The following is a 27327-nucleotide window of genomic DNA, read 5'->3' on the forward strand; positions in this document are numbered from 1 at the left end:
GATGCTTCTGCTAGAGATGATGTATGCTGGTGGTGCAGCTGTGGCTGCAGTGAAAGGAGACTTGTTGAATTGTGTTGAATTGTGATGTAGCGCTCTGTTATACTGCATTTCACTATAACATTGATGGTTTCTATAGCCGTGACGTTATAACGATCGTATTGAGCGATGGATTGACTCAGATAGGACACCACTGGATATATATATGCAAGATAGCTATAACTAGCTAGCACCTGGACCTAAAATAAAGCACATTATGCACAATAAATCAAACACATCTCTTGATTTCTGGATTGTTCTGTCTTCAGAATGGCAGCTATTATATAATGTCACATGAAAAGCTAGCATAACAGCACCTGAAATGTCTGCTTATAGCTGCTGTAATGCAAGTGATCTAGTGTCTTGTGGACACACCCACCGGAACATTAAACCATGATATATATAACTTTCACATATTACATATAATATAAACATAAAGAAGCTGTATAAATCTAATTGATGGTACAAACTTCATTGAAGACAGACAGATGCATTTTTTTTAGTGCATTATGTTTATTAGCACACAGAATGATCGAAGCATTTCATAAATAGATCTCGTCAGACACAAAATAAGATTTATATAATATAATACTCTGTTCCTACACATATCTACATACACAAGGTGTTTTGGTATGCAGCAGTCAAACGATGCACAATATTATTTTCCCTTTTTATCCATTCAGCTACAATTAGGATAGGATACAATAGGATATATATCTTTTTAATTAGGACCTTGAATAATAATTTTCCAGAAATATTTTGCTACACTACCATAGTATTTCTGTGTACCAAGGGGCATCATTGTTTCTGCTCCTTATCTGCCAATCTCTTTGCCTTGTTTTGAAGGTAACGCTGTTTTCCTTCTTCAAACCGCTTCTGCTCCGCTTCACTTTCAACCTGCAGACACACAGAGATTGAGAGAGAGAGAGAGAGAGAGAGAGAGAGAGAGAGAGAGAGAGAGAGAGAGAGAGAGAGAGAGAGAGAGAGAGAGAGAGAAAAGCAGGAAATGAAAAATGACTACTTTCACCACATGGACACGGATGTGAGACAGCGAGTTTTCCGAGAACATATCATTTAAAGGTCAGCTTATGACATATTTCTAAATCAAGCTGATGGATGACGTGCCGGCCGCAATTACAATCAGGATGAAGCTTTAAAACCTGTATGGAGCATGTGATTATGCTTTTCACGTGTACAGGGTTGACACATAAATCCAGGCTTTTAAATTTAGTGTCTTTAAAGCAGCTTTCAATTAAAAGTTCATGAATCCACAAGCAAACAAAACTCCATCAGATAATCATTCCAGCATATCCATGAAAAAATTATTCTAAACCTCAAGGAAGTGTAAACCGTGTGTCAACACATTGGATACAGATGTGTGTGTTTGTGTGTGCGTGTGCGTGTGTGTGTGTGTGTGTGTAGTCAACACTGTAATATAAAAACTGCAAGAAATTGACAGAAACCTGTCAAAAATCCTTTAGGTTGGTGCAGAGGACGATTTTCACCTTTTTTAGGTCTCTGACAAAGAAAGCACTCAAGAAATATTCAATCCGAAAATAAAATAGCATTGCCATATGCCAAAACATTCTAAAAGAAGGATATATATCTGTCTTTAATATCAGAAGTTATAAGTTATTTATGTAAAGTAAGACTTTAAAATAGGGGTGTAGCGGTACATATATTCGTGCATATACACACACACATGTATTACTCAGATGAGGTCTAAAAAAAATGAAAACTATTACATTTTTCCATGTATTTTATTTGATTTAGTCAATTTCATTTGTGCAAATTTTATTCGATTACTCAATTTAATCAAACTAATAAAAAGTTTATTGCATTTATCTGATTTATTCCATTTGATTAAATTTTTTTCCATAAAATATAAAAAAAAAAAAAACATTTTATATATTATTAAACCAAGCAGACATTTTATTGAAAATTGTTTCGAATATTAAAACTTTTGATGTTCACAAATGTTAATAATAATAAACTGCGTTAATAAAAAACGACAAGCAATTTTATGTTTTGCATTTCTTCCCCCTGACTGTATCGAAAATAGACCGAACCGTGCCTTAAAAACCGAGGTACGTACCGAACCGTGAAGTTTGTGTACCGTTACACCCCTACTATATAGTATAGCATTTTTTTTTTTAAAAGGGCAGAACATTAATTGTCATATGTTGCAATGTTCTGTTCTGGTGTATTGCTAAAGGTGTAAATGTAAATTTTAACATAACATAACAACAAATGCAAAAAAAATACAAAATGCAGAATTTCGAATATTCAGTGTTTCGTATTTTCCACCTTACTTTTAAAAGCAAAGGCAGCCACCATACAGTAATGATCATTCCCACATCCACACTGCGTTCTCGTTGTTCCACTAAGCTGTAAATTACCCATCTGGAGTTCCGCAACTGAGCATATTTCATGCTGAAATGATCAGCGCAACACGCAGCACTTTTGAGCGTTCAGAGATACTTTTCTGCTCACCATGGTAGCGTTGAGTGTTTCCCGTAGCCTTCCAGTCGGTTCAGTCCAGTCTGGCTGTTTTCCTCTGACCTGTTTCTTCATCAAGGCATTTGCATCTACAGAACTAATCCTAAATGGATGTTTTTTTTCTCTACACCATTCTGTGTAAACTCTAGAGTGTGTGTGCATGAAAATCCCAGGATCAGCAGTTTCTAAAATACTTAAACATGACCATCTGTCACCAACAACCATGCCAGGGTTAAATTCATAGAAATATTTGCTTTTCATTCTGATGTTTAATGTGAACATTAACAAAAGCTCTTGACCTGTATCTGTAGGATTGTATGCATTAGGGATAATAGGATAAGAAACATTTCACATAGTTTGAACTTTTATATATTGTATAGGAATGAGTAGTTAGAAAATGTAAATTCTGACTTTATTTTAGACAATTTTTTAATTAATATTTAAAGCATTTTATATAATATTTTTATTTTAATAAAAATATTAAAATAAACCCAAACTGGAAAAAAAACAACCTCTTAATGTCCTATGCTATAACAATCCATAATTTCCTCATTATTGATAAATCATGCCATGTTCTTTCACCTCCATGAACATTAATAAGATCTGTGGTATCAGTTCTGCAACTGAACCAATCCCACGTGTTCCTTTCCGATTTATAAATCTTAATTGAATTGAAAAGGGAGCTTTGAGTGTTATTCTGAATCCCCTTCAATTATTGGATGGTGGAATCTGAAACAGACTAATACTAAACAGTAGTTCTTTAGAGCTGCACTCTGAAGCGTGGATATTTCCATCATTGGCTACAGGTCACCAGGCAGTCATGCACAGCAGTGGCAGATGGCAGGAAACCTCCAGGAAAGAGCTGTGCAATGACAAATAAAGCAGAGTTTTGCCAAGAGGACATTGGCCAAGACGGATCTCTTGAAAAAATCTTTATGTTCAGTGCATAAATATGAAAGGGTTCTTAAATATATACAGAACGGATCCCCGGTGTATATAATATGCAGATAAAAGGTTGAAACATTTGGCCATTTTTATCAGTGTATGTAAAAAATGTTGGGCCAAAAAAAAAAGAGAACAAACGAACACCAAAACCCTGTTCTGTACAGACAAATACAAGTCAGCATGATCATTACTGTTTGGAGCGTTCAAACAAAAGGAGATTAGCTGTTGCCAAGCTGGTTGCCTGGAACAGAAGAAAGGTGAACTCCCCTTTAATATCAAAGCTCAATGGAAAAATGACAGTTTTCCCACTCAACTGCTGCAGTAAAAAAAAAACCTGAATGAGACACACATCAGAATGGAGGGAAAACATTTTTGATCTCAGTGAATTTGACTGTAACATGGTTGTTGCTGCCAGAAGGTAGTGAGTGTTTCAGAAACTGCTGATCTCCTCGGACTGTCACACAAACCAGTGTCTAGAGTTTAGACAGAAAGGGTCTTGCTGAGAGAAGATGAGGGAGAACTGCCAGACTGGTTTGAGCTGACAGGAACCATTTCAGAAGATTGATTATTTAACAGCAATTTGGGACTAAAAGCAAAAAGCACATATGAATATTAGGGTAAGGTGTCCACAAACCTTTGTCCATATAGTGGACCCTCACCCTACATCAATAGCTGCCTTTGCTAACACCCTTGCGGCTGAATAAGCACAAATCTCCAGAAACCCACTCCAAAATCTAAATTATTATCATCCCAGAAGAGGTTGTTATTATAATAGCAAATAAGCACAAAATGTAGAGTGAAATGTTAAAAAATCACATACGAATCTTACAGTCTGGTGTCCACAAACGTTTGTCCATATTGTGTATAATCTTAAAGACATTTCGGCTTGACATTCTTTATTCTTTAGGCCATTTAGTGATTACAGCTTCTGGGATCTGCAATCACTGAATCCTATCTTTAGCGTCAAACTGCATGTGTGACAGTCATATGAGGAAAAGCGGAAAGCCTACTCTTTTTTTTTCTCTTCCTCCTTTCAAAAATAGCATCATCTGACCTTAAAGGACATTCTTTCTAGGGTCACTGGTTGCCCTGCTGCTTGGGAAAGGCAGGTCAGCTATGCTTGTATTGAACAATTTAAGTTGGCACACAGTGTACTTTGCATGTGTGTGTGTGTATATGTATGAGACACTATCAATTATGACAGTTAATAGGAGAGGGGAAAACATAAACCGTTCAAATTCAATTACATAAAAATGGAAATTGAATTACTGAGCCGATAAATGTGGCAAGCAATCAATGTTAAGTGATGTGCATTTTTTAAATAGGGAATAAAACACTTTCAGTGGGCTGGTGTGATACAACCTGATGTTGATTGTTTTCTGACAACATCACATCCCACAATGTTTTATTCTTCTCCCATCATATCCATTCCTGATTGGATAACTGCATGACCAAGCAGGGTTCCTAATAAAGGGTCCAACAAAATGTACAAACACTCTATCAAATACTGTATGATCAGATATGGTTTGAGATACTGCTTTTTTTGTTACCTGAGCTGAAAAAAAAAATCTAATATTATCCAATTGTATACTTAGTAAGATTTTGGTGCTTGGTGTCAGGTCATGTCACAACACTGATTCATTGCAGTGATTGAACATTAAGAGTAAAATTGGCCTCTGCTTCAGATGGGCTGTTATTTTATTTGTTTGTTTTCTTTACTTGCTCTCGCTTTGTGGTGTAACATTTATTGTCAAAACCCCGTGGACGCCTTACCCTAAGATTAGTATGTGCTTTTAGAACATAATATTCCACATTTAGTTCCCATTTGCTGGTTTAAAACCTCAACTAATCTGGGAAGATTTTTCACTACAGTTTGGAGTGTGGTTGTAGAGATTTTTGCTTATTCAACCACAAGTCAGATACTGATGTAGGGTGTGGAGACCTGTGGTGAAGTGGTCGCTCAGTGAATAAGATGTTGGACTGTTTGTAAGGTCATGGGTTCAAATCCCAGCACCGCAAAGTTGCCACTGCTGGGGCCTGGAGCAATCCTCAATTGCTGTATAACTATAATAACTGTCGCTCTGAATAAGAGCCTTTTTTACACGCCATAAATGTAAATATAAATAGTTGCAGTCAGTGTTCCAACTGATCCCAAAGGTGTTCAATAGGTTTGAGCTCAGAGCTCTATAGCTGGCCACTCAAGAGCTTCCTCTTCAACACATGTAAACCATATCTTCATCTTCATGTGCATGGGTGCATTGTCATGCTGCAAAAGCTACGCGTATCAAATGAAAGGCAAATCTAATGCTACTGCATCCAACTTTGTGGTAACAAATTGGGGAAGAACCACATATGGCTGGAAAAGTGTCTTTTTGTTGAGCGCTACTAAGACTAACAGCATGGTTGGGACACAGAGCAGTACATGAAGCTTTCGCAGCAGCCCAAGCATTTCTGCAGTTTAGATATCTGCCTTGTGGCCTCACAGTCAGACGGCTTGATTTCTGTTGTACAGAACAGGTTTCGAATCAGCGAGGGTCACCGGACTCTGTGCCACGATCCCAAATCACCCCGGAGACAACTGATGCCGAGTAGCCCTGACTATTAATTAGGGAAATGGATGTGGTTCTGGGAGGGGTCCTGCCGAGGACATAATCATCTCTTGCTGCAAAGCCCCTGAGCCTTTTGGCTAGTTAATTACACAAATTAACGCAGGAAGCCGCTTCAAATGAACCAACAGCTCCAAAGTGGCAGCTTTATGCACTCAAAGAGGCATTTAATCCTGTACTGATTTGCAGAGTTCTCAGGACTGCAACGTGTCGGCTCTTAGAGAGGAGCAAGAATATTTACAGATTATTACACTTTTATAAAGGTAATTAGTGCCCAGCAAATGTCAGGTAAGAGATTAACAAGCATCATAGCCAAGCCAATCATTATTACTTGTAACTGACCACAGAAAAAAAAAGTTTGTTCACTGATAGTATTTCAATTATAATAATAATAATAATAATAATAATAATATTAATAATGATGCTTCACAATAAATGCTATGCTTTACTGACCCCTGGGGAGTCACCTATTTGATTGACCCAGGATTCAGAATATTTATTATTCAGGTCCTCCCTTTGGAAAAAAACCCACCTAGTTTTCTTTCCTCTCTTTTGTCTATGACTTGTATATATATATATATATATATATATATATATATATATATATATATATATATATATATATATATATATATATATATCCCTTAATCACTTTTCTTGATCCTGATTTTCACTACATCCATTTTTGTCTTTTCTGCTTGTAAGTTGCTTTTTTTTTTCTCCAGTGTTCCCCCACGAATGTGTTATTTTCTACACTTTTAATCCTCTGTGTGTCCTTGTTCATTCTGCATTCTGCTGTAGGTGTTGTATCTTTGTGATCCCTGATGGAAATGCAGCAATGTAGTCGAACGGTCTGTCTCTGGTTTTGCCCTTAGACTCCCTATGCTTCAAAGCAATGCTTGCTAGGCCGTCAAACCCATGCTGCTTTATTATAATTACTGGAATAGCTGAAATAAAATGTCATTGCTTTTACTCATTGCTAGCCATTTTATGTTCAGATAAGAGATAACTCGGTTTACAGTCTATAAACAGTCAAACCATCAAAAGCCTCAGAAGAATTTCTGGATCAGAAAACTTGTAGTAGCCAAGAGTCAGTAATTTATTTAATTGAAAACATTTCTAAATCACATTTACTGAGTAGGTAAAAAAAAAAAAAAATCACAAGTGCTGTTGTATCTGAAATCAATACACCGTCTAATACATTTTTATGAATATCATATTCAGCAGTCGGTCTTGTCGGAAACCTGAATCTCGAGCGTATGTGCAAATTCAGCACATTCGCTATAATCCATATGACAAAGGCGCTGCACGTACTGTATATGGTGTCATACGGTCGATAGATATGTTAGTGTATGCTTCATTAAAAGCCTCCCCATCTGCGACTGCAACCGGATAACATTTTCAATGCTTCACGCTCGTTTTGGTTAAAGAATACAAATGAAAACACATCATATTGCAGCTGAATTTGTTATCTGGTGAGTTGAATAGACAGAATCAGAGTGTTGAACCAATGTTTCATTCAGGCAGATCAACTGGTGCTGAACTTCATTTTCACCCCCAACTCCCCCACCCACTGGTCTTTCCAGCTTGTCCTGACATTTGTAAATGTCATAAAAATGATTCTATTTTCCCACCATTAAGCACAGGGAAGCCAAATTACAAACTGTATTCGACTAATATTTTATGATTTCATTAGTGGCTTATTTATCTCGTGTGCAAACAAATATGTCAGAGCACAATATTAAAAAACACAAACATGTAGGCTGGATCAAGTGCTATTTTATCATCTGCTGCACAGTTACTTCAGAAACTGTATTTTCAAAACAAATTTGCGGTGATTTATATTATGAGTACAATTACGACTATTCAGGCAGCCAAATTCTGACAAAATACCAGTGTGCTTGCAGTCTTTTCAATCATATATTAGCATTTGAGTCTATATAATGTTTATTACTTTGATATTACATTAAAGGGAAGAAAAATATTAGATAGGCTTTTCTTAGTCTGCAAGTACCTCAATTGTGTTTGGGTTTAAAGAAATTTAATTGTGGTTATAGCGATTTGCACACACACATCAGGTTTATGACTTAAAAGACTCGTGATTATACTCCCCATCATCCATTGCACTTAGTCACGTGATATTTGCACCTGATTAACATTCGCAAGATAATGAGCACCAGGATATATGTCCCACTTTGCACTGCTTGTCTTGTCATAACCCACAGTCCTTTCTTTGTTACTTTGTTTTTCGTTGTCTTGTGTCATTCATTTTTGTTCATATTTTGCACTGTATAAATCAAAGATCTGCACTCCTAGCCATCCTCTGCTTCATTACATGAAACAAAATGACCTTATTGTTTGGACAATAAATGGTTTAATGCTAAATACACTACAAAATAACTTTCGACACACACACTAATGACTAATTTTGCCTCCTGTTTATAAAATGTCATCACAGCAGCCCTGTGATACATAAAGCAAGGAATCAGTGCACTCTTTAACCTCATAGTGCATACGCACTGCATGAGCTGTGCCTAAAAATAAATGCGAAATTCACATCGAGGACCAGAGGTTGCTACGGTAACGCAACTTGCGCAATTGGTACGGCAATTCGTAACGCGTCCTGAAAAGAAGGTGACTAAAAGGAAGAAGAAAAAAAACAAGAACAAATCTTAAGTTTGCACTTTCTCCTCCTCTCTCTTAGTTCTCATTTGCTGTTTAAATGCTGTCCCGAGGAGAGGCGGCTGTAAAAAGGCACAAGCGCATCCCTTTTGAGTGATCCCTCCTGTGTTTCTGTGCCCTAACCATCGTGCGCATGTGGCATTTGAGGTTAGCTGGGATGCCGAGACCTCCCTCTATCGCTCTATCCTTTTCTACCCAGAGGGCTGCACTGCTATCCATTCTCGTACCCATCCCCCTCCCTCTCTTCACTCATCCCACAGTCTCCCTCGGTGAAGCGCTAAAATGGGAAAGGCTAAAAATAAACCTGGATCTTTCACTCAGGAGGAGAGAAAAAATAACACCTGAAGTCAAAAAATAGCTGCTGCAGCCTTGTTTATGTACTATTTATAATCTGGAGCACACTTACTATTGGCCACGGAATGACAAGCTCAATTAAAGGAAGGATGCTCAGCCGTTTTCCAAAGTAGGAAGGTCTCTAGGGAATACGCCTTTAGATGCAGTGATGTGCGCATCTATTTTTGTACCAATTGTGTGTTTGGAACTCAATCTGCACATGCATCGCCAAGCAGCGTTTCATGTGCTCTTAAGTTGGACCAGACCAAGATAAAGCCTGCAGTGGCAGAGCCTACTGGCATAGCGGTTCATTATCCGGTATGAATAAGATCAAAACTCGAGGTAACCTGTAACATCTAAAGTGACAGGACAACCGACTTGCTCTTGAAACCCAGAATTTTCTCCTGTAGTCCAATGATAAAATCTAAAATAAAAAAAAAAAACCCCCACATACAACCACACTAATGCTAAAATATACTGTATCTTTAACAAGTCTGTGAAAAATTTCAAGATGACAAATGATTATTATATAATAAATCTGTAACTGACCAAAATTATATTCTATAATATAAATTTTTTTAGGTTTTTTTTTTTTTTTTTTAAATATTAATTTTTTTTTTTTTATAGTATCAATTTTTTTATAAATGAGCCAGGACACTAGACGAATTTGACAAACTGGAGAAGACAAAATGAGATCAAATAAAATAGGAAATATAAAAAATTGCACAAGTAATTAACACCAACAGCTTCAGTGTTATATATATATATATATATATACAGGGAGTGCAGAATTATTAGGCAAATGAGTATTTTGACCACATCATCCTCGTTATGCATGTTGTCTTACTCCAAGCTGTATAGGCTGGAAAGCCTACTACCAATTAAGCATATTAGGTGATGTGCATCTCTGTAATGAGAAGGGGTGTGGTCTAATGACATCAACACCCTATATCAGGTGTGCATAATTATTAGGCAACTTCCTTTCCTTTGGCAAAATGGGTCAAAAGAAGGACTTGACAGGCTCAGAAAAGTCAAAAAATAGTGAGATATATTGCAGAGGATGCAGCAGTCTTAAAATAGCCAAGCTTCTGAAGCGTGATCATCGAACAATCAAGCGTTTCATTCAAAATAGTCGACAGGGTCGCAAGAAGCGTGTGGAAAAACCAAGGCGCAAAATAACTGCCCGTGAACTGAGAAAAGTCAAGCGTGCAGCTGCCAAGATGCCACTTGCCACCAGTTTGGCCATATTTCAGAGCTGCAACATCACTGGGTGCCCAAAAGCACAAGGTGTGCAATACTCAGAGACATGGCCAAGGTAAGAAAGGCAGAAAGTCGACCACCACTGAACAAGACACACAAGCTGAAAGCGTCAAGACTGGGCCAAGAAATATCTCAAGACTGATTTTCTAAGGTTTTATGGACTGATGAAATGAGAGTGAGTCTTGATGGGCCAGATGGATGGGCCCGTGGCTGGATTGGTAAAGGGCAGAGAGCTCCAGTCCGACTCAGGCGCCAGCAAGGTGGAGGTGGAGTACTGGTTTGGGCTGGTATCATCAAAGATGAGCTTGTGGGGCCTTTTCGGGTTGAGGATGGAGTCAAGCTGAACTCCCAGTCCTACTGCCAGTTTCTGGAAGACACCTTCTTCAAGCAGTGGTACAGGAAGAAGTCTGCATCCTTCAAGAAAAACATGATTTTCATGCAGGACAATGCTCCATCACACCGTCCAAGTACTCCACAGCGTGGCTGGCAAGAAAGGGTATAAAAGAAGAAAATCTAATGATATGGCCTCCTTGTTCACCTGATCTGAACCCCATTGAGAACCTGTGGTCCATCATCAAATGTGCGATTTACAAGGAGGAAAACAGTACACCTCTCTGAACAGTGTCTGGGAGGCTGTGGTTGCTGCTGCACGCAATGTTGATGGTGAACAGATCAAAACACTGACAGAATCCATGGATGGCAGGCTTTTGAGTGTCCTTGCAAAGAAAGGTGGCTATATTGGTCACTGATTTGTTTTGTTTGGTTTTGAATGTCAGACATGTATATTTGTGAATGTTGAGATGTTATATTGGTTTCACTGGTAAAAATAAATAATTGAAATGGGTATGAATTTGTTTTTTGTTAAGTTGCCTAATAATTATGCACAGTAATAGTCACCTGCACACACAGATATCCCCCTAAAATCGCTAAAACTAAAAACTACTTCCAAAAATATTCAGCTTTGATATTAATGAGTTTTTTGTGTTCATTGAGAACATGGTTGTTGTTCAAATTAAATCCTCAAATAAAATTAATCCTCAAAAATACAACTTGCCTAATAATTCTGCACTCCCTGTATATATAAAATTTGAGAAGTGGCACATAGTTTACAGACATTCTCTCTTTTGTCTCTCTTTAATTTTTTTTTAATCATGATTTAAATAAATGTTATTGTACCGCACTACTTTATCTTTGGTGTATAAGTTCAAGCGGCAGAATTCTAAATCCAACTACCAGTAAATTTTAAACTAATGAAAATCAGTCCATGATTTAATCTATTTATTCAATTGTGCACCAAAAAACATCAATGATAGCTTTTAATTGTCAATGCTGGCAAGTGAAATGGAATAAGTGGGTTAGTTAGTCAGTTAGTCAGTCGGCTAGCAACAACATTTTGCTTACCTACCAAACTTTTTCGGTACATAGCTTTCGGTTCGGCACGTGTCCCAAATGCATTCTTTTTACATGCGAACATAGTTAAAATTTGCTTTCCCTCATGTACGTATTAAGTGGCGGACAGCAAGTTTGTTTAATCTCTGCCTCGCACTTTAAATGCATTTTTTTATTATTAAACTTGAAAACATACACAATGCCAGGGGTTAATTAAAAAAAATAAATAATAATAATAATAATAATAAAAAATTGAAACTACAGTTAGTGTGAATGCGGGTACTCGCTCCATACCTGAAATAAGATTTGTTTTGCGCATGCATGAAAACGCTAAAGAATCTATAGCGCTAGCGTTAGCCGCTAACCAGGAAGTGGCTAGCGGCTAACGCTAGCGCTATGGATTCTTTAGAGTTTTATGTCCAGCTTCAAGAATTTCTCTCAAAAGGAGAAAATTCCACTCTTAATGATCAAATGAATGTGAATGAATGAATGAATTAACCAAATTAATGTAAACAACTTAATTCAATTTGACAATTTTTTTAATTTCATTGAATCAGTTTAATTTGTGCTAAATTAATTGATTACTTAATGTAATCATATAATAAAACGTGTATTGCATTCATTTGAATTATTAAATTTTATTTGTATGAAATATTATAAAATATTCTTTTGTATATTATTTAACCAAGCAGGCATTTTATTTAAAATTGTTTTAAAAATGTTAACTATTCAAATGACGATCGCAAATGTTAACAATCATAAACTGGGTTAATAAAAAACGACAAGCAATTTTATGTTTTGCGTTTCTTTACTCTAACCGTACTGAAACTGAACCAACCGGATGATACTGTACTTGCTTCCATTCCTTACTTAGTGCATATTAGTTATTTTTATTACAGTTGTCTGAACGACATCCCGATGGTGCTGTTGGTGCCGTAGCTATCTTTATAGCCGCACAGCAAATATAAGGCATCATAAAGTTATATGTAGACTTGGCTACACCATCTTTATCTTGCAGTGCCTCTTGTCTTTCCTGTTTGCTAAATGGAAAATCATTTATGCAGGTCAAGCCATGTTAAAGTGTTATGTGGTTTGGTAGATGAACAAAGCACAAAGGTAATGTGGCAGCTGGGAAAACGTCCATCACATATGTATATAGTGATATACACTATATGGACAAGAGTATTTGGAAACCCGATTTTTCCAGCTATTTGTGATTCTTCCCAAATTTTTACCACAATGTTGGATGCACACAATCGTTTAGAATGTCTTTGTCTTTTTTTCATTCAGTTAAAATAGGAGACCCAAACCTTTTACAAATGACAAAGACCCCTGAGCACATAGCCTGTTTACATGAACTGGAGTGGAAGATCTTGAATGGCCTGCTATAGAGCTCTGGCCTCAACCCTACTGAACACTTTTGAGACGAATGGGAACGCTAACTGCACACCAGGCCTCCTCACCCTACATCAGTACCTGCCTTTACTAATGTCCTAAGTAAAAGTGGAATGGAATGTTCAAAAAGCACAAGGGAGTCTAATAGACAGGTGTCCAAAAACATTTGTCCTTATAGAGTATAAGGTGGAAATATGCTGAAAGGTTGTAAATGGTGGATAAAACATTAGAAAATTGATGAGGTCTCTGATTAGCATTTATTCAGATTTTTCTTCACCAACTCAGCCCAAACCAATTCAAACTAGTGGGGACATTTTCCCAACATTTTAGTGGACGACAGTTTCCTATGAAATCCAGTAAAATATTACCCTTTATTGCCCCGATTTGTTAAAAAGGAGAGTAGCTTGAAAATGGGGAATGTAAAGTTATCAAGCTCATCAGATGACTTAGGTTTTCTCCTAGTTTCTGTGGTAAGTTCAAATAATTGACGTTCTTTTGATGCCTAAATGCGGTAATCAGTATTAACAACTACAGTACATTTGGTCAAAATTAGTTATAAAACAAAAAAAAAATCGTAGACCCACCAAAGGCTCAACAGCACGAGTAAAAAAAAAGTGTCTAGATTTTAAAAATGCAGTATCCACATCCTACCAAAGTGGAAGTCAAATAAGTGGCAGTCTATTTAATGTCTGTGGAGAAGCAGCAAATTCATTAGGAGCAAACCGGTAATGGATAATGACTTAATAGAGCCAGATGAAGTGTTTATTAATAGAGCTTTGAAAGAAATTAATAGGCTAATGTGCTTTAATCCACGTAGGAATGCAAAACAAAGGCCAAAAAGGTCAAATCGTTTAATAAAGCAGGTTCGTCACCGTTTCTCATCATGTGTAATGCAGGGCATTTGAATAAACGACTAAGAAAGAACACTGTGATGATGCTGTATGCTACTTTCTGATGTGCGATGAAGAATTCTCATATCCTACCTTCAGGGGAGGCACAGGGAGCGGCTTATTTTTTGTGTCCAGGGAAATGTAGGTGAAGAAGGCAGTGACGGCCCGATATTTCCCCTCCTCCGCGTTGACCAGCTGATCGGCGTCCACGAACACCTCGATCTCCATTGACTTGTTACTTGTAAAAGTCATTCTCCCGGATACTGTGATCACACAACCTGCAGGGGGGCCACAGAGTCGAGCATTACCCCAATTTATTCTTATTGTTTACTGAGAGTGAAATAAGTATGTTTGTTTGCTGAAATCTGTGATGTAAGAAATAATGGACATGCTGTTATAGGAAATCAATTAATCAACGACCGGGGGTGGGTGTGTCACGACCCGATACACAGCGGTTATGATTTCAGCGTTGATTATTTTATCACTCAAAGTGTTTTTGTCCTGCTATTCCACAGCAAGTTGCCAATAGGAACATTATTCATTTATTTATTCTTTTATTTTAGAGTGACACGTCACACTTTTGAATCCATTTATAGTTACATTTAAAATCAAGCTAGTGTCATGTTATCAAGCAGATTTGATATCAAGAAAAATTTCATATGTCAAAAATGCAGTCACAGTGTGATTTTTACACACTTATTATTTTATTCTGAATACTACTAAAATAATCCATAACAAGTCCAAGTGAAAGTTGGTACTATAGGAACATCATTGAACAAACACCCAAATAGAAACGTGTGATTTGCCTTGCAATCCAAGCAGCTGTTATAGAAAATTAATCAACACCTTCAGACCAATCCGATTTGTGAAATCAGCAGCTCTGTGTGTGTAATAATACCGTCTTGTTTGACGCATACAAGACTGTAAGAACGGCAGCTCCTCTCAGCATTACAACATTCCCAGACCAACATGTGCGGCCTGGAAACGTTGGAAAGCAGCAGACTAGCTTCAAACATAAACACATGGTCTTACTGATAAAATGTTATAGCCTTCAGCATGGAGAACCAGTGATTTTGTGCAGCTGGTTTGCGACGTCATGGACGCACTCTCCAAGGAGAGGGCATGTGTGGGAGAGCGTGTATATCCTGACAACATTGTGTTCACTACCAGGAAAAAGCAGCCCCCTTCCAACACGCCCAATTACTGCTTGTAGCTTCACGGCTGCCCACTTTGATCTTATCATCCAAGCGTCCCCGCCCCCCTCCTCCTCCTTTTTCCCCCCAAAGCATCACTTTGGCTCTTTTATTTTTCCATTACACAGGCCCTGGCACTGACTGCCCTGCGTCACTACCTGCTCTGTGAAACACATCCCTGTATCTGTGAAGGCACTTCATTACTGTACTGCATTTTATAATGGCTGCTGACTCATGTAAATATAAATATGAACATACTCATTTACTCGAGTTCTCTATAGAGTAGCGCAATAGACAAATTATAGTCTTACACACCAAATTGCTAGTTATAGCGCCTAAAAGTGGCTATTTTAAAGAATCCAAGAACCTGTCATTTAGGAGAGCAAAAAAAAAAAAAAAAATATATATATATATATATATATATATATATATATATATATATATATATATATATATATATATATATATGCCTTACGTTATATGTGACATAAGAAACATTAGAATATGATGTACTTTTTTATATTTATTTCCATGGAAACTAGGATGGAGAGATATTTAATTTAATTACATATCATATAATCTATAAATACAAATACTAACAAAAAGATAGATCGATTCAGTCTATACGTCTGTAGATGAGGGCTTGTGTACATTAAATTTCACCGTCCCCTTCATCACAGTTAGTTTTCGATTCATTTCATCATTTCAGATCCAATTATTTAGCTCATTATTCCTAGATCAAGTAGCTTTTTTTGTCATTTCAACCATATACAGAACACTACACAGTGAAATGAAATAATTCTCCTCCAGGACAGTAAAATAACATAATGCATACACTATTAACACTATTATAACTTTGTACATTTGTAATTTATGTTTTGTCTTTGTCTGTTTTCCATATGTGCTTGGAGGATTCACAGAGTAAGAATTTGATTGTATGATGTAACAGAGTGTTTCCTGTTCATATTCAAATAAACTCTTGAATCTTGAGCTGAATAGAATAAACAGACCCATAAAGTTGATATCAAATAAAGTACACGTGTACACACTGTGTGGGGGGGTGTGTGTGTGTGTGTGTGTGTGTGTGTGTGTGTGTGTGTATGTGTGTGTGTGTGATTCCAGTCTCCTGTTGAGAATTCTGAAGGCTTGTGTGAAGAAACTGTAATGCAGTCTGGCTGTGACGGTTGAAATGCTTCAATATCTTAATCCAGATGGTGGAAGAAATGTGTGTGTGTGTGTGTGTGTGTGTGTGTGTGTGTGTGTGTGTGTGTGTCAAGTCTCAAAGCAGCTTTACAGAATGAGCAATGAGCAAGCCATGGCGACTGTGGCAAGGAAACACATCCTTAGATATTATGAAGAAGAAACCTTGAGAGGAACCAGACTCAAAAGGGGAACCCATCCTCATTTGGGTGACATCAAGTCTTTAAATGTTTGTGTGGTCAGCAATAATGCTGGTGGCTTTGTGGATGTTGCCTGATCATAGACTAATCAGATTATTTAAACACTATATGGACAAAAGTATTGGGACACCTGACCTTTCCTGCCACATGTGTTTTTTCTCCAAACTGTTACCACAAAGCTGGATGCACACAATTGTATAGGACAACTTTGGATGCTGTATTATAGAATTTTGCCTTTACTTGAACTTGGAAACCTAAACCTGTTCCAGCATGGCAATGCACCTGTACACAAAGAGAGTTCCATGAAGATATGGTTTGAATGGGTTGAAAAGGAAGATCTTGATTGGCCTGCTATAAAGCTCTGATATCATCCCTACTAAACACCTGTGGAATTATTAGAAACTCTGACTGCACCCCAGGCCTCCTACATCAGTACCTGACTTTACTAACACCCTCATGTCTGATAAACACACATGTTCATAAGCACACTCCAAAACCTAGTGGAACATCTTTCCAGAAAAATTGAGGGAAATATAAGAGTAAATTGGGACTAAGTGTGAAATGTGATGCTCAAACAGCACATACCATACTTATGACCAGGTGTCCTCAAACTTTTAGCAATATAGTGTATATTCTAACCAGAATAATAATTCTCTGTCTATTTGTTTTCTCTATTAGCCACTGAGGAAGTCCATGAGCGTGGACTTTATTATTATTATTATTTATTATTAGACATAATAACTATTACCATATTCGTAACTATTATTAAAAATGTACTCATTAATATAACAAGTTGGATAATGGAAAATTATCCAATTTTTAAAAGTGCATTCCAGCACTGAGACTATATTTCAAATTTATTTGCTACGCTCCATGAACCTCACTTTATGAACCCCTTCCAGTTCTCTACAGCTGTCAAGCATACTAAATATTCACAAACTAAATTCTCCAATTACTAAAGTTACAACACTTTAAAGTTACTATACTTAATCCACTTGTCTCTTAGATTTTGCTTTCATAACTACTACCTCATGTTTCACCAATTAGGCAAAAATAGGTCTGGAAAGCACGTCTGCGGTGAAAGAGAGCTTGTTATTAGTTGAGACTATATAATGAATTGGACTCACCAGGGAACCCAGAGTTTTCTTACACTAACTTAAGTTGTGCCAGTATAATTGCTGGAATGCAGAGCAACTCAATTAAATTTTACAGCTCCTGTCAAAAGTTTAGAAACATCATTTATATCATTTCTAAGAGACACATTCATGTTCTTTTTGTTTATATGCAACGAACTATGTAATTTAACTGTATGATTTACTTTGACCAAACAAATTTTTATTATTGTACAAATGTTAAACTTTATTTATACTGAAAAATCCTCCCTTTGCATGATTAACAACTTTCACACTCTTGGCATCTGGACAGTTAGTTTCTCCAAACATTCAGCTGAAATACTTGCCAAATGTGTTCTTTGCTAGTTGGATATTTCTTTCTGAACTTAAAATCCAGATCATTTCAGAGCAGTTTAATAGGATTTAGGCCATTCCATGATAAATAACACTCCAGCTACTCTAAATAATGCTAACCGAGCTTGAAGCTAACAAGTAAATATAAAAAATATATAAATTGTTACCTTTAAATCTATCCCTAATCAAAAAGCCCGGGGCAACAGTAACAAGGAAAGATTCGCTAGGATGATATGAGGAAGAACCCCTAAGAGGAACCAGACTCGTAAGGGAACCATCCTCATCTTATATGAAACAAGATTTAGTTTTCTCTTACTTTGTATTGCAGTATTGCAATTGATCTTTATATTCATCTTTTAACTAGAGGAGTAAATGTATTTTGTGTGTTTGTGTAACAATGTTAAAACACACAGATGATGATAATGTTTATACACTGTTTCCACTGTTAATACGTCATTGAATCTCTCTCTCTCTCTCTCTCTCTCTCTCTCTCTCTCTCTCTCAAATATTTCCATAGGCAAATAATATACTTTACTGCCCATAAAAATAATTTAATTAATTTGCCGGTTTGAAGGACATCACAGAATTACAGCTATTTATGTAAGATTAATTTAGGTTTTATATCATATAAATTATTAGGGTCAGCAAACATTAGCATAGTTAATTAACAGAGAAATTGACAGAAATTCATAAATGATTTGGTGGACTTTTGATGCATTTAAACTTTATGGAAGGAGTCTCCAGTGTCAGAGATTTGTACCAGTCAGTAGGTTTTCTGCCACAGAAACAGGATAGAGTAGGCTGTGGTTTCTCATTAACATGAGAGAAAAACCACAAGCAAATGAAATAAGGGATAAGTGATAACCAGATTATCTTTTAGAAACTTACGAAAAAAAAAAATTAAGTTCATTGGCACACAAAAAAAAAAAATGGCTGAGGTATAAGTGGAACAAAAAGGGTGTCATAACACCCTTTAAGCTTGAAATAAGGTACCTTAAAACTATATGCTTAATCTAAGCCTGCAAAAGACGCAAATTAACCAACATTGTAACCAAGATGATCTCTCCATCTTTCTAGGAACACTACTGTACACAACAATCGTCGCTTCCAAGAAAAGTTAAAGATAAATGGCTATTTCTGCTAAATTGTTTAACAGAACATAAACAATATGACATCTGTGCTCTGTGCTCTCTGTGTGTGTGTGTGTGTGTGTGTGTGTGTGTGTGTGTGTGTGTGTGTGAGAGAGAGAGACTATAATGGACACCAAGGTTTTTTTTGGCAACACTATACTCTAACTCCGAACAGAGATTCCTGATGACATAGAATATTTTGTTTGTGTCCGTATGTTAATTTCATGGGTGTTACTTCTTTTTTATTTTCCATAAAATAAATATAGATGTCTTTTGACTAATGCCAAACATTTGCTATCCTTGCCATGTGAACAAATGTGACTAGCTTATAGGCAGTTATAAGACATGGGCAATGAAATATTAGACAAAGTGTGACCCAATTATTAATAAGCACAATTTTTCATCTTCACTTAATGTATTAAAGTAATGTATCAAAGATCAGGGGATCCCAAATTTATAAATGTAGTGTACCTCTGAGAATCTCAGTCTTCAGTTGACAGCGTGTTGATGTTAAAGACTAATTTATGCAATTTGTCAATTGAAGATGTAATACTGCTTTAGTGATCGCACTGTTTATATTATTATTATACACCAATCAGGCATAACATTATGACCTGCTTAATATTGTGTTGGTCCCCTTTTTGCCGCCTGTCCCTGACCCTGTGTATTCTATGTATTGTGACACCATTCTATCCGAACCAGCATTAACTTCTTCAGCAATTTGAGCTACAGAAGCGCGTCTGATGGACCAGCCTTTGCTCCCCACATGCATCAATAAGCCTCGGCCGCACATGACCCTGTCGCTGGTTCACCACTGTTCCTTCCTTGGAGCACTTTTGATAGATACTGACCACTGCAGACCAGGAACAGCCCACAGTTTTGGAGATGCTCTGACCCAGTCATCTAGACATCACAATCTGGCCCTCGTCAAACTCCCTCAAATCCTTAAACTCGCCCATTTTTCCTGCTTCTAACACATACATTTTGTTCAATTGCTGCCTAATAATATCCCACTCACTAACAGGTGCCATGATGAAGAGATAATCAGTGTTTTTCACTTCACCGGTCATAATGTTATGCCTGATCGGTGTGTCATGAAATGGAAAACACTTGTTTGTACTTAGCTGGCAGACTGTCTGTGTTTTATTATGTTGTTAAATCAAGATGCTTGCCCTGTCCTGATTTGGTAAAAAATTCAGACAGAAATTCTGATTCAAATCAAACATGACTGCTATGGACTCCCACAACTTACAAACGCTAAACTCGTCATTACACTGATTAGGCACAACTGTTTCCTGTTTCAAACACATCCTGTTACAACACATTGTTGTATCGATGTTTTTCTTCTTTGCTCTCAGCCCCAACTTTGCTTTGTCTCGTTCTTGATTCCACCCTTTTCCTTTAATATTATGTTTGTTGATCGCCGGACTGTTGTTCCATGTCCTTGATTCTAAGCCTGATTGTCTATTTTGTACTCTTTTGTACTATTTTGTTCATCAAAATCCACCTAAACCTGCAATCTGTCTAGCACCTTATACATTACCGTTGTAAAATCAATCTGTCACAAATCTCACGGATTTGCTCCTCGGACTTTTGCGTTCAGAGGTTACCGTGAATAGTTCTATATCATTTTATGGTACTTATCATTTTTATTGTTCATTTTCTCCATTTATCATTTGCTATTATTAGATTTTCTGTTATATGCAAAAAGCAAAGAATGTAAACGCTACAATGGGCTGCAATGCATAGACCTGCTTAAACAAACAGATGTACTCTGAAATGTAACCATAGCAACAATCATATAATGTAACCTATAAGGGTGTGAATCTAGAAAATCAGCCAAATCAACAACAAATATTCAGTGAATTATAAATCTTTTTTTCCCCTTTCCAGCACTGTATACATTATTATTCAACACAATGATACACACATTACTATCTAAGGAATATGTTCTAGTACTATTCTAGAATTTCCCAGATTAGTTTAAATAGGCTTTCAAAGAAAATGCAAAAGCAATTTGATCCATATTGGGAATAGTGAAATGCACCCTTGGCTTATATTGAATTTTACCACCAAAGTGCTGAAAAGTATTTTTTTCCCCATCGTCTGCCTGTGCTGTGAGCGAGCCGATAACAATCTGGTTGTGAAACAGGTGGCACAAAACAGCGGCAGCAGTTCACTGCAGTGTGTGGAGTAATTTCTATCTATTTAATTTTCCACTACCTCATCTGCTTTGCTTAGCTTATCTATTCAGAGGCTCTGTTAGAAGTGGGCTTTGTGTTTTCCTGCTACCCATCAAAACAGCCCTGCAAGCATGATAGATATTGCTTTCAGACAGGCGTAATACTGTAATTTGGGAATTGTCGAAAAAAAAAAGACAATAGCGTTCAGGTGTCTGAGATATAAAAATAACCGGCGCCTATTCCGTGTTAGTCGAGCTGCTTGTTTCAAGCGCCTGCTGTCATGCAGCAACAAAAACACAGGAAGTTTGTTCTTTTTGTTTTATTTTTATTATCAAAGCTTGCATGTAGGTACAAGTACATGCCATGCTGCCTAGATGTAATTTGGAATCTGAAAATAGGGTTTTTGTGTAAAAGATGACGTGTGTCTGTGGCACTTGTATGTATTGGGTGTGAGCATACAATACAGGTGCATCTTAATAAATTAGAATATCATTAAAAAGTTGATTTATTTTTTAGTAATTCCATACAAAAAGTGAAACTCATATATTATATAGATTCATCACACACATATATTTTTGTGTTTATTTTGTTTCATTTTGATGATTTTGGCTTACATTTAACACAAATCCACCAATTCACTATCTAAAAAATGTGAAATCTTCATAAGACCAAACAAAAGAACATTTTTGTGAATTGTTAGCCTTTTGTAAACTATGTTCATTTACTGTATATGTACTCAATACTTGGTAGGGGCTCCTTTTGCTTTAATTACTGCCTTAATTCGGCGTGGCATGGAGGTGATCAGTCTGTGGCACTGCTAGAGGTGGTATGGAAGCCCAGGTTTCTTTGACAGTGGCCTTCATCTCATTTGCATTTTTTGGTCTCTTGTTTTTCATTTTCCTTTTTACAATACCTCATAGATTATCTATGGTGTTCAGGTCTGGTGAGTTTGCTGGTCAGTCAAGCACACCAACACCATGGTCATTTAAACAACTTTTGGTGCTTTTGGCATTGTGTGCAGGTGCCAAATCCTGCTAGAAAATAAAATCAGCATCTCCATAAAGCTGGTCAGCAGGAATGTGTCAGTTGTAGCCAATTAAGTCAGTGTTTCAAGAGCCACCAGGCACAGTATGTCTGTGCGTGGTGGCTCTTGAAACACTGACTCCAGCTGCAGTCCACTCTTTGTAAATCTCCCCCAAATTCTTGAATGGGCTGCATTTCAACTTTTACTACCACATTTTTTCCTTCCATTTAACTTTCCATGAATGTGCCTGGATACAGCACTCTGTGAACAGCAGCTTCTTTAGTGATGACCTTTTGTGTCTTACCCTCCATGTGCAGGGTGCCAATGATCGTCTTCTGGACATCTGTCAAGTCAGCAGTCTTCCCCATGATTGTGTAGCATGAACCAGACTGAGACACCATTTAAAGGCTCAGGAAACCTTTGAAGGTGTTTGGATTTAAATAGCTGATAAAAGTGTGACACCACAAGTCTCCAATATTGAACTTTTTCACTATATTCTAATTTTCTGAGATACTGAATTTTGGGTTTTTATTAGCCATAATCATCTAAATTAACAGAAATAAACATATATCAGTCTGTGTGTGATGAATCTTTATAATATACGAGTTTCACTTTTTGTATTGAGTTACTAAAACAAATCAACTTTTCAATGATATTCTAATTTATTGAGATGCATCTGTGTGTGTGTGTGTGTGTGTGTGTGTGTGTGTGTGTGTGTGTGTGTGTGTGTGTGCAAAACAGCTAATCACAGAATCACACATCCAACCCCTTTTATCATTTGAATTGTTCCAATCTCCCTTAATGTTTACCTTTGTTTATCTTGCGATGAAAGTTGATGGCGTCCACTGATGCGGTCACTATATTGGTCTTGCAGTGGCGAGCGGCCACGATTCCTGCCACCTCATCCATCAGCTTCATGGTCACACCTGCAAAAAAATGAAAGAAAAAAAAAAAAAAAAAAGAGTAGAATGGATCTTAATTAAATTTAAAGAGTTACTGTAAATGGTAATATCGCTAATATACTTTCGAACATATTTACTTTAGCACTGAAACATGATCATTACAAAATACAACGGCAAATTCAAATGCTCTTTGTTGATTGGCTGAAGTAAGCGTCAATCAGAGATGGAGGATGGTTCAAATAGGAAATAAGAGGCAAGTCGACTATACCTATAGTCTTATTTGTTTTTATTTTCTAAAATGCATTTATATGATGGTATTTTATACATCTGAAAAAAGAATCACTCCTCACAATAACATTCGTTACTTCACACTGAGTCATTAAAGTTAACTAGACAGCAGGCCAAAAAAAACCACGAGATAAACCTAATCTGTTCCGTTTTGAGCAAATTAAAGATAATTTGGGAAGTGCTGGGCTTTGTCGAGCTGCATAAACCTGCAAATGCATTTATCTTCAACAATTCCAGTACCCTAATTATTTTACTGTTCACATCCTGTACAGGAACTGCCAACACCTTCATTTCATGCATGAGCCTTCACAAAACAACTAGGCTGATGCACGAATATGATACACAAAGTTATGTATTATTAATTCCATTAGTACTCTGCAAGAAGCTAACATATCTAATTACAACAGTGACCAAGACAGAGAACTGCTAAACAGTTATGTGGGGATTGTATTTACTGTTATGGGGTATGGAGACTGATAATCCGCTGTGGTGACCCCTAATGGGAGAAGCCCGAAGAAGAAGAAGAAGATTTTTATATTCCTTAAATAAACTATATGTACAAATGTTTGTGGAGACATTCAACATTTAGTCCTTATTTGCTGTTATAAAGAGCACTTTTCTGGCAAGATGTTCCACTAGATTTTGGAGTGAGATTGTGGAGATTTGTGTTTATTCATTCAGCCAAAAGAGTGTTAGAAACAGTCAGCGTTCCAACTGATCTCAAAGGTGTTTAATAGGGTAAAGTCAGGTGTCAGGTGTTCTAATAGTTACTTCCATATAATGGGTACATAATTGGTAGCTAGTTGTAATTTCCACTTGATTCAATCAAATAACACAATTTCACCACAAGTCTACATAAAACGGTTTATTATCAAATATCAGCTAAAGATGCAGGATGCCTGCAATGGGCCTGCACTTTTGGATCATCATGAGAACATTTACTGTGACAGCACAGGTGTTGGAGATGATAAAGTGGTGAGTTTGATCATTTCAGCTGTACTAAACAATGATGCAAAACTATCAGTGTGCCCCTTTGGCACTTTTTCTTCTGAAACATTTGTTCTGTCCAGCACTATGATAGGATTTCAATTTCCAAAAAGCCTGCACTCCGCTTTGTCCACCAGGGTGTTTATTTTTAAACACAGGGCTAATGTTACCAATTTCACAGCTCAGTGCTCGATTTATGGAGCTGATCTCCTGCCTGAAGGCTCTAACGCTTTATGATGGTGTTCAAGTGGCAAGAAAATGTCTGTCGATACTATTGTTCAGGATAGAGCCTTGTTCCACAATGTGTAGGAGTAATCTGTTTAAGGTTTGCTCGATCCATTTTTTGTTTATGGAATCAAAGTGGCATTGCTTTGATGAACCTGTATGATGAGGCGGATAAGAGAAATGGGCCAGCAGATCTTTCAGCCCACTGGCCCTTTTTCCTCCCACTTTAATGAAGATGTTCTTTTACTATTTACAGCACACAGTGATAGAACTCCTTTGAATGACAGGTGCTGCTCCATAAAATTATATCAGCATCTGTTGTTTTACTCTTTGCACAAAATCGTGTTATCCACCTTATGTTTCGAGCTGAAACTGTGTTTACTTGGACGTGATGCAATTCCAGTTAGAGTACTTGCTGCATCGTTCTAGATATTTATTGTTTAAACAAATCCTACACAATATTGTCTGTAGATACCTTACCATTACATCCAAATTTGGAAAGAACAAACTCTATAGGCAGTATATTGTATGTTGTAGCTTTAAATTTTCCCTAAACTACATTGTAGACCCAAACCCCAACCCTTTTTTGCCAAGTTTGCAGTGGTAAAATTCAAGTGCCTGACCACATCCCCACTAAACACATTACAATAAACTGGAACTTTACTAATGCTCTTGTAGCTGAATGGAAAAATATCCACAGCTACACTACAAAATCTAGTGGATCACCATCTCAGAAGAAGGATACTACTGTAACAGCAAAGTGGGAACTAACTTTGAAATAGAAAGTTCAACAAAAAACATTGGTATTGTTCAGGTGTCCCCAAATTTGGACATAACAGTTTTTTAGTATTTTATTCAAAAAAGTTGATGCTTCAAAAAAAGGTTTCACCACTACTGCTAAAAATCTACGTAGAACATTTTTTACAGTAATTATGAACATTAACTATAACTACATAATTACTCTTAGATCTAGCAATCCACAGCTGGCAATTATTGATTTGGTTGTCAATCAAAGGGGATAAAAAGCCTATAGATGTGTAAAATGTGCAGCATGTTAATAAAAGTGTTTTATAGAATCAGTAGGTTTAAATATCTACACTTGCTCTGTAAGAGAAAAGTACATATTAGGAATTAGGGAAAGAAAAAGGCAAAAGATATCTGTCATGCCACAGCGCTAGTCAACCTCTATTTCCCAGCAGACACCACGGCCTTTGAACACGGCTATCACAGACTCCATTTTTCACAGTCTGCAGTGCTCTTAGTCGGCTTTGTATTGATTGAACCCACTGTTTCCAATTACACATTCACTCACAGTATATAAGGACATTCACAGCAATGCGAAGTATATGCTCAGTAGTCGTGACCAAGCCGTCTGATTGGTGTTTGCCTTCCAGTTTTTGCTCAAGTTTGCCACAAAAAGATTATCCTAGTTAAACTGCAAATGATCGCATGCTCTCTCGGCATTACACTCTTGGTGGGTGATGAGATCCGTAAGACAATGTTTTAAATGTTCTAATTCGTCCAATAAATAACCACATTTCCCCATGTTCCCAGGACCCCGTGGTTCTGCAGCACAATGCTATTACAGCCTGGTTCTTGTATTGTTTAAAGGCACTACAGTGCGCAAGTTGACATGGGAACTTGAAAACCCAAAGGGAATGGTCCATCATGGTAGAGCTAGTTGAAGTGAAAACCTTCATTCTCTAGAACTCTCATTGCTTTTATATTACTGTATATACACACATATATATACACACACACATATATATATATATATATATATATATATATATATATATATATATATATATATATATACGTACACACACACACACACACACACACACACACACACACACACACACACACACACATATATATATATATATATATATATATATATATATATATATATATATATATATATATACAAAACAAACTCTATAGGCAGTATATTGTATGTTGTAGCTTTAAATTTTCCCTAAACTACATTGTAGACCCAAACCCCAACCCTTTTTTGCCAAGTTTGCAGTGGTAAAATTCAAGTGCCTGACCACATCCCCACTAAACACATTACAATAAACTGGAACTTTACTAATGCTCTTGTAGCTGAATGGAAAAATATCCACAGCTACACTACAAAATCTAGTGGATCACCATCTCAGAAGAAGGATACTACTGTAACAGCAAAGTGGGAACTAACTTTGAAATAGAAAGTTCAACAAAAAACATTGGTATTGTTCAGGTGTCCCCAAATTTGGACATAACAGTTTTTTAGTATTTTATTCAAAAAAGTTGATGCTTCAAAAAAAGGTTTCACCACTACTGCTAAAAATCTACGTAGAACATTTTTTACAGTAATTATGAACATTAACTATAACTACATAATTACTCTTAGATCTAGCAATCCACAGCTGGCAATTATTGATTTGGTTGTCAATCAAAGGGGATAAAAAGCCTATAGATGTGTAAAATGTGCAGCATGTTAATAAAA

The 27327-nt window shown here is 36.8% G+C and overlaps 1 protein-coding gene across 5 annotated transcripts in view; it reads right to left on the minus strand.

Moving 5' to 3' along the window:
• Positions 1 to 527: 527 nt before the first annotated feature.
• Positions 528 to 27327, minus strand: part of acot7 (acyl-CoA thioesterase 7) — a 71765-nt gene continuing 44965 nt past the window's right edge. For all 5 annotated transcript variants that reach the window (XM_046871515.1, XM_046871514.1, XM_046871517.1 and 2 more), the window contains 3 exons: positions 23241 to 23357; positions 14129 to 14313; positions 528 to 933 (listed from right to left, as the gene is read on the minus strand). In XM_046871515.1, the coding sequence (XP_046727471.1) occupies positions 835 to 933; positions 14129 to 14313; positions 23241 to 23357 (401 nt within the window). In that variant the 3' untranslated portion in view covers positions 528 to 834. The remainder of the gene's footprint in view (positions 934 to 14128; positions 14314 to 23240; positions 23358 to 27327) is intronic.

Source organism: Silurus meridionalis, chromosome 17 (assembly GCF_014805685.1).
Source record: "Silurus meridionalis isolate SWU-2019-XX chromosome 17, ASM1480568v1, whole genome shotgun sequence".
Lineage (NCBI taxonomy): Eukaryota > Metazoa > Chordata > Actinopteri > Siluriformes > Siluridae > Silurus > Silurus meridionalis.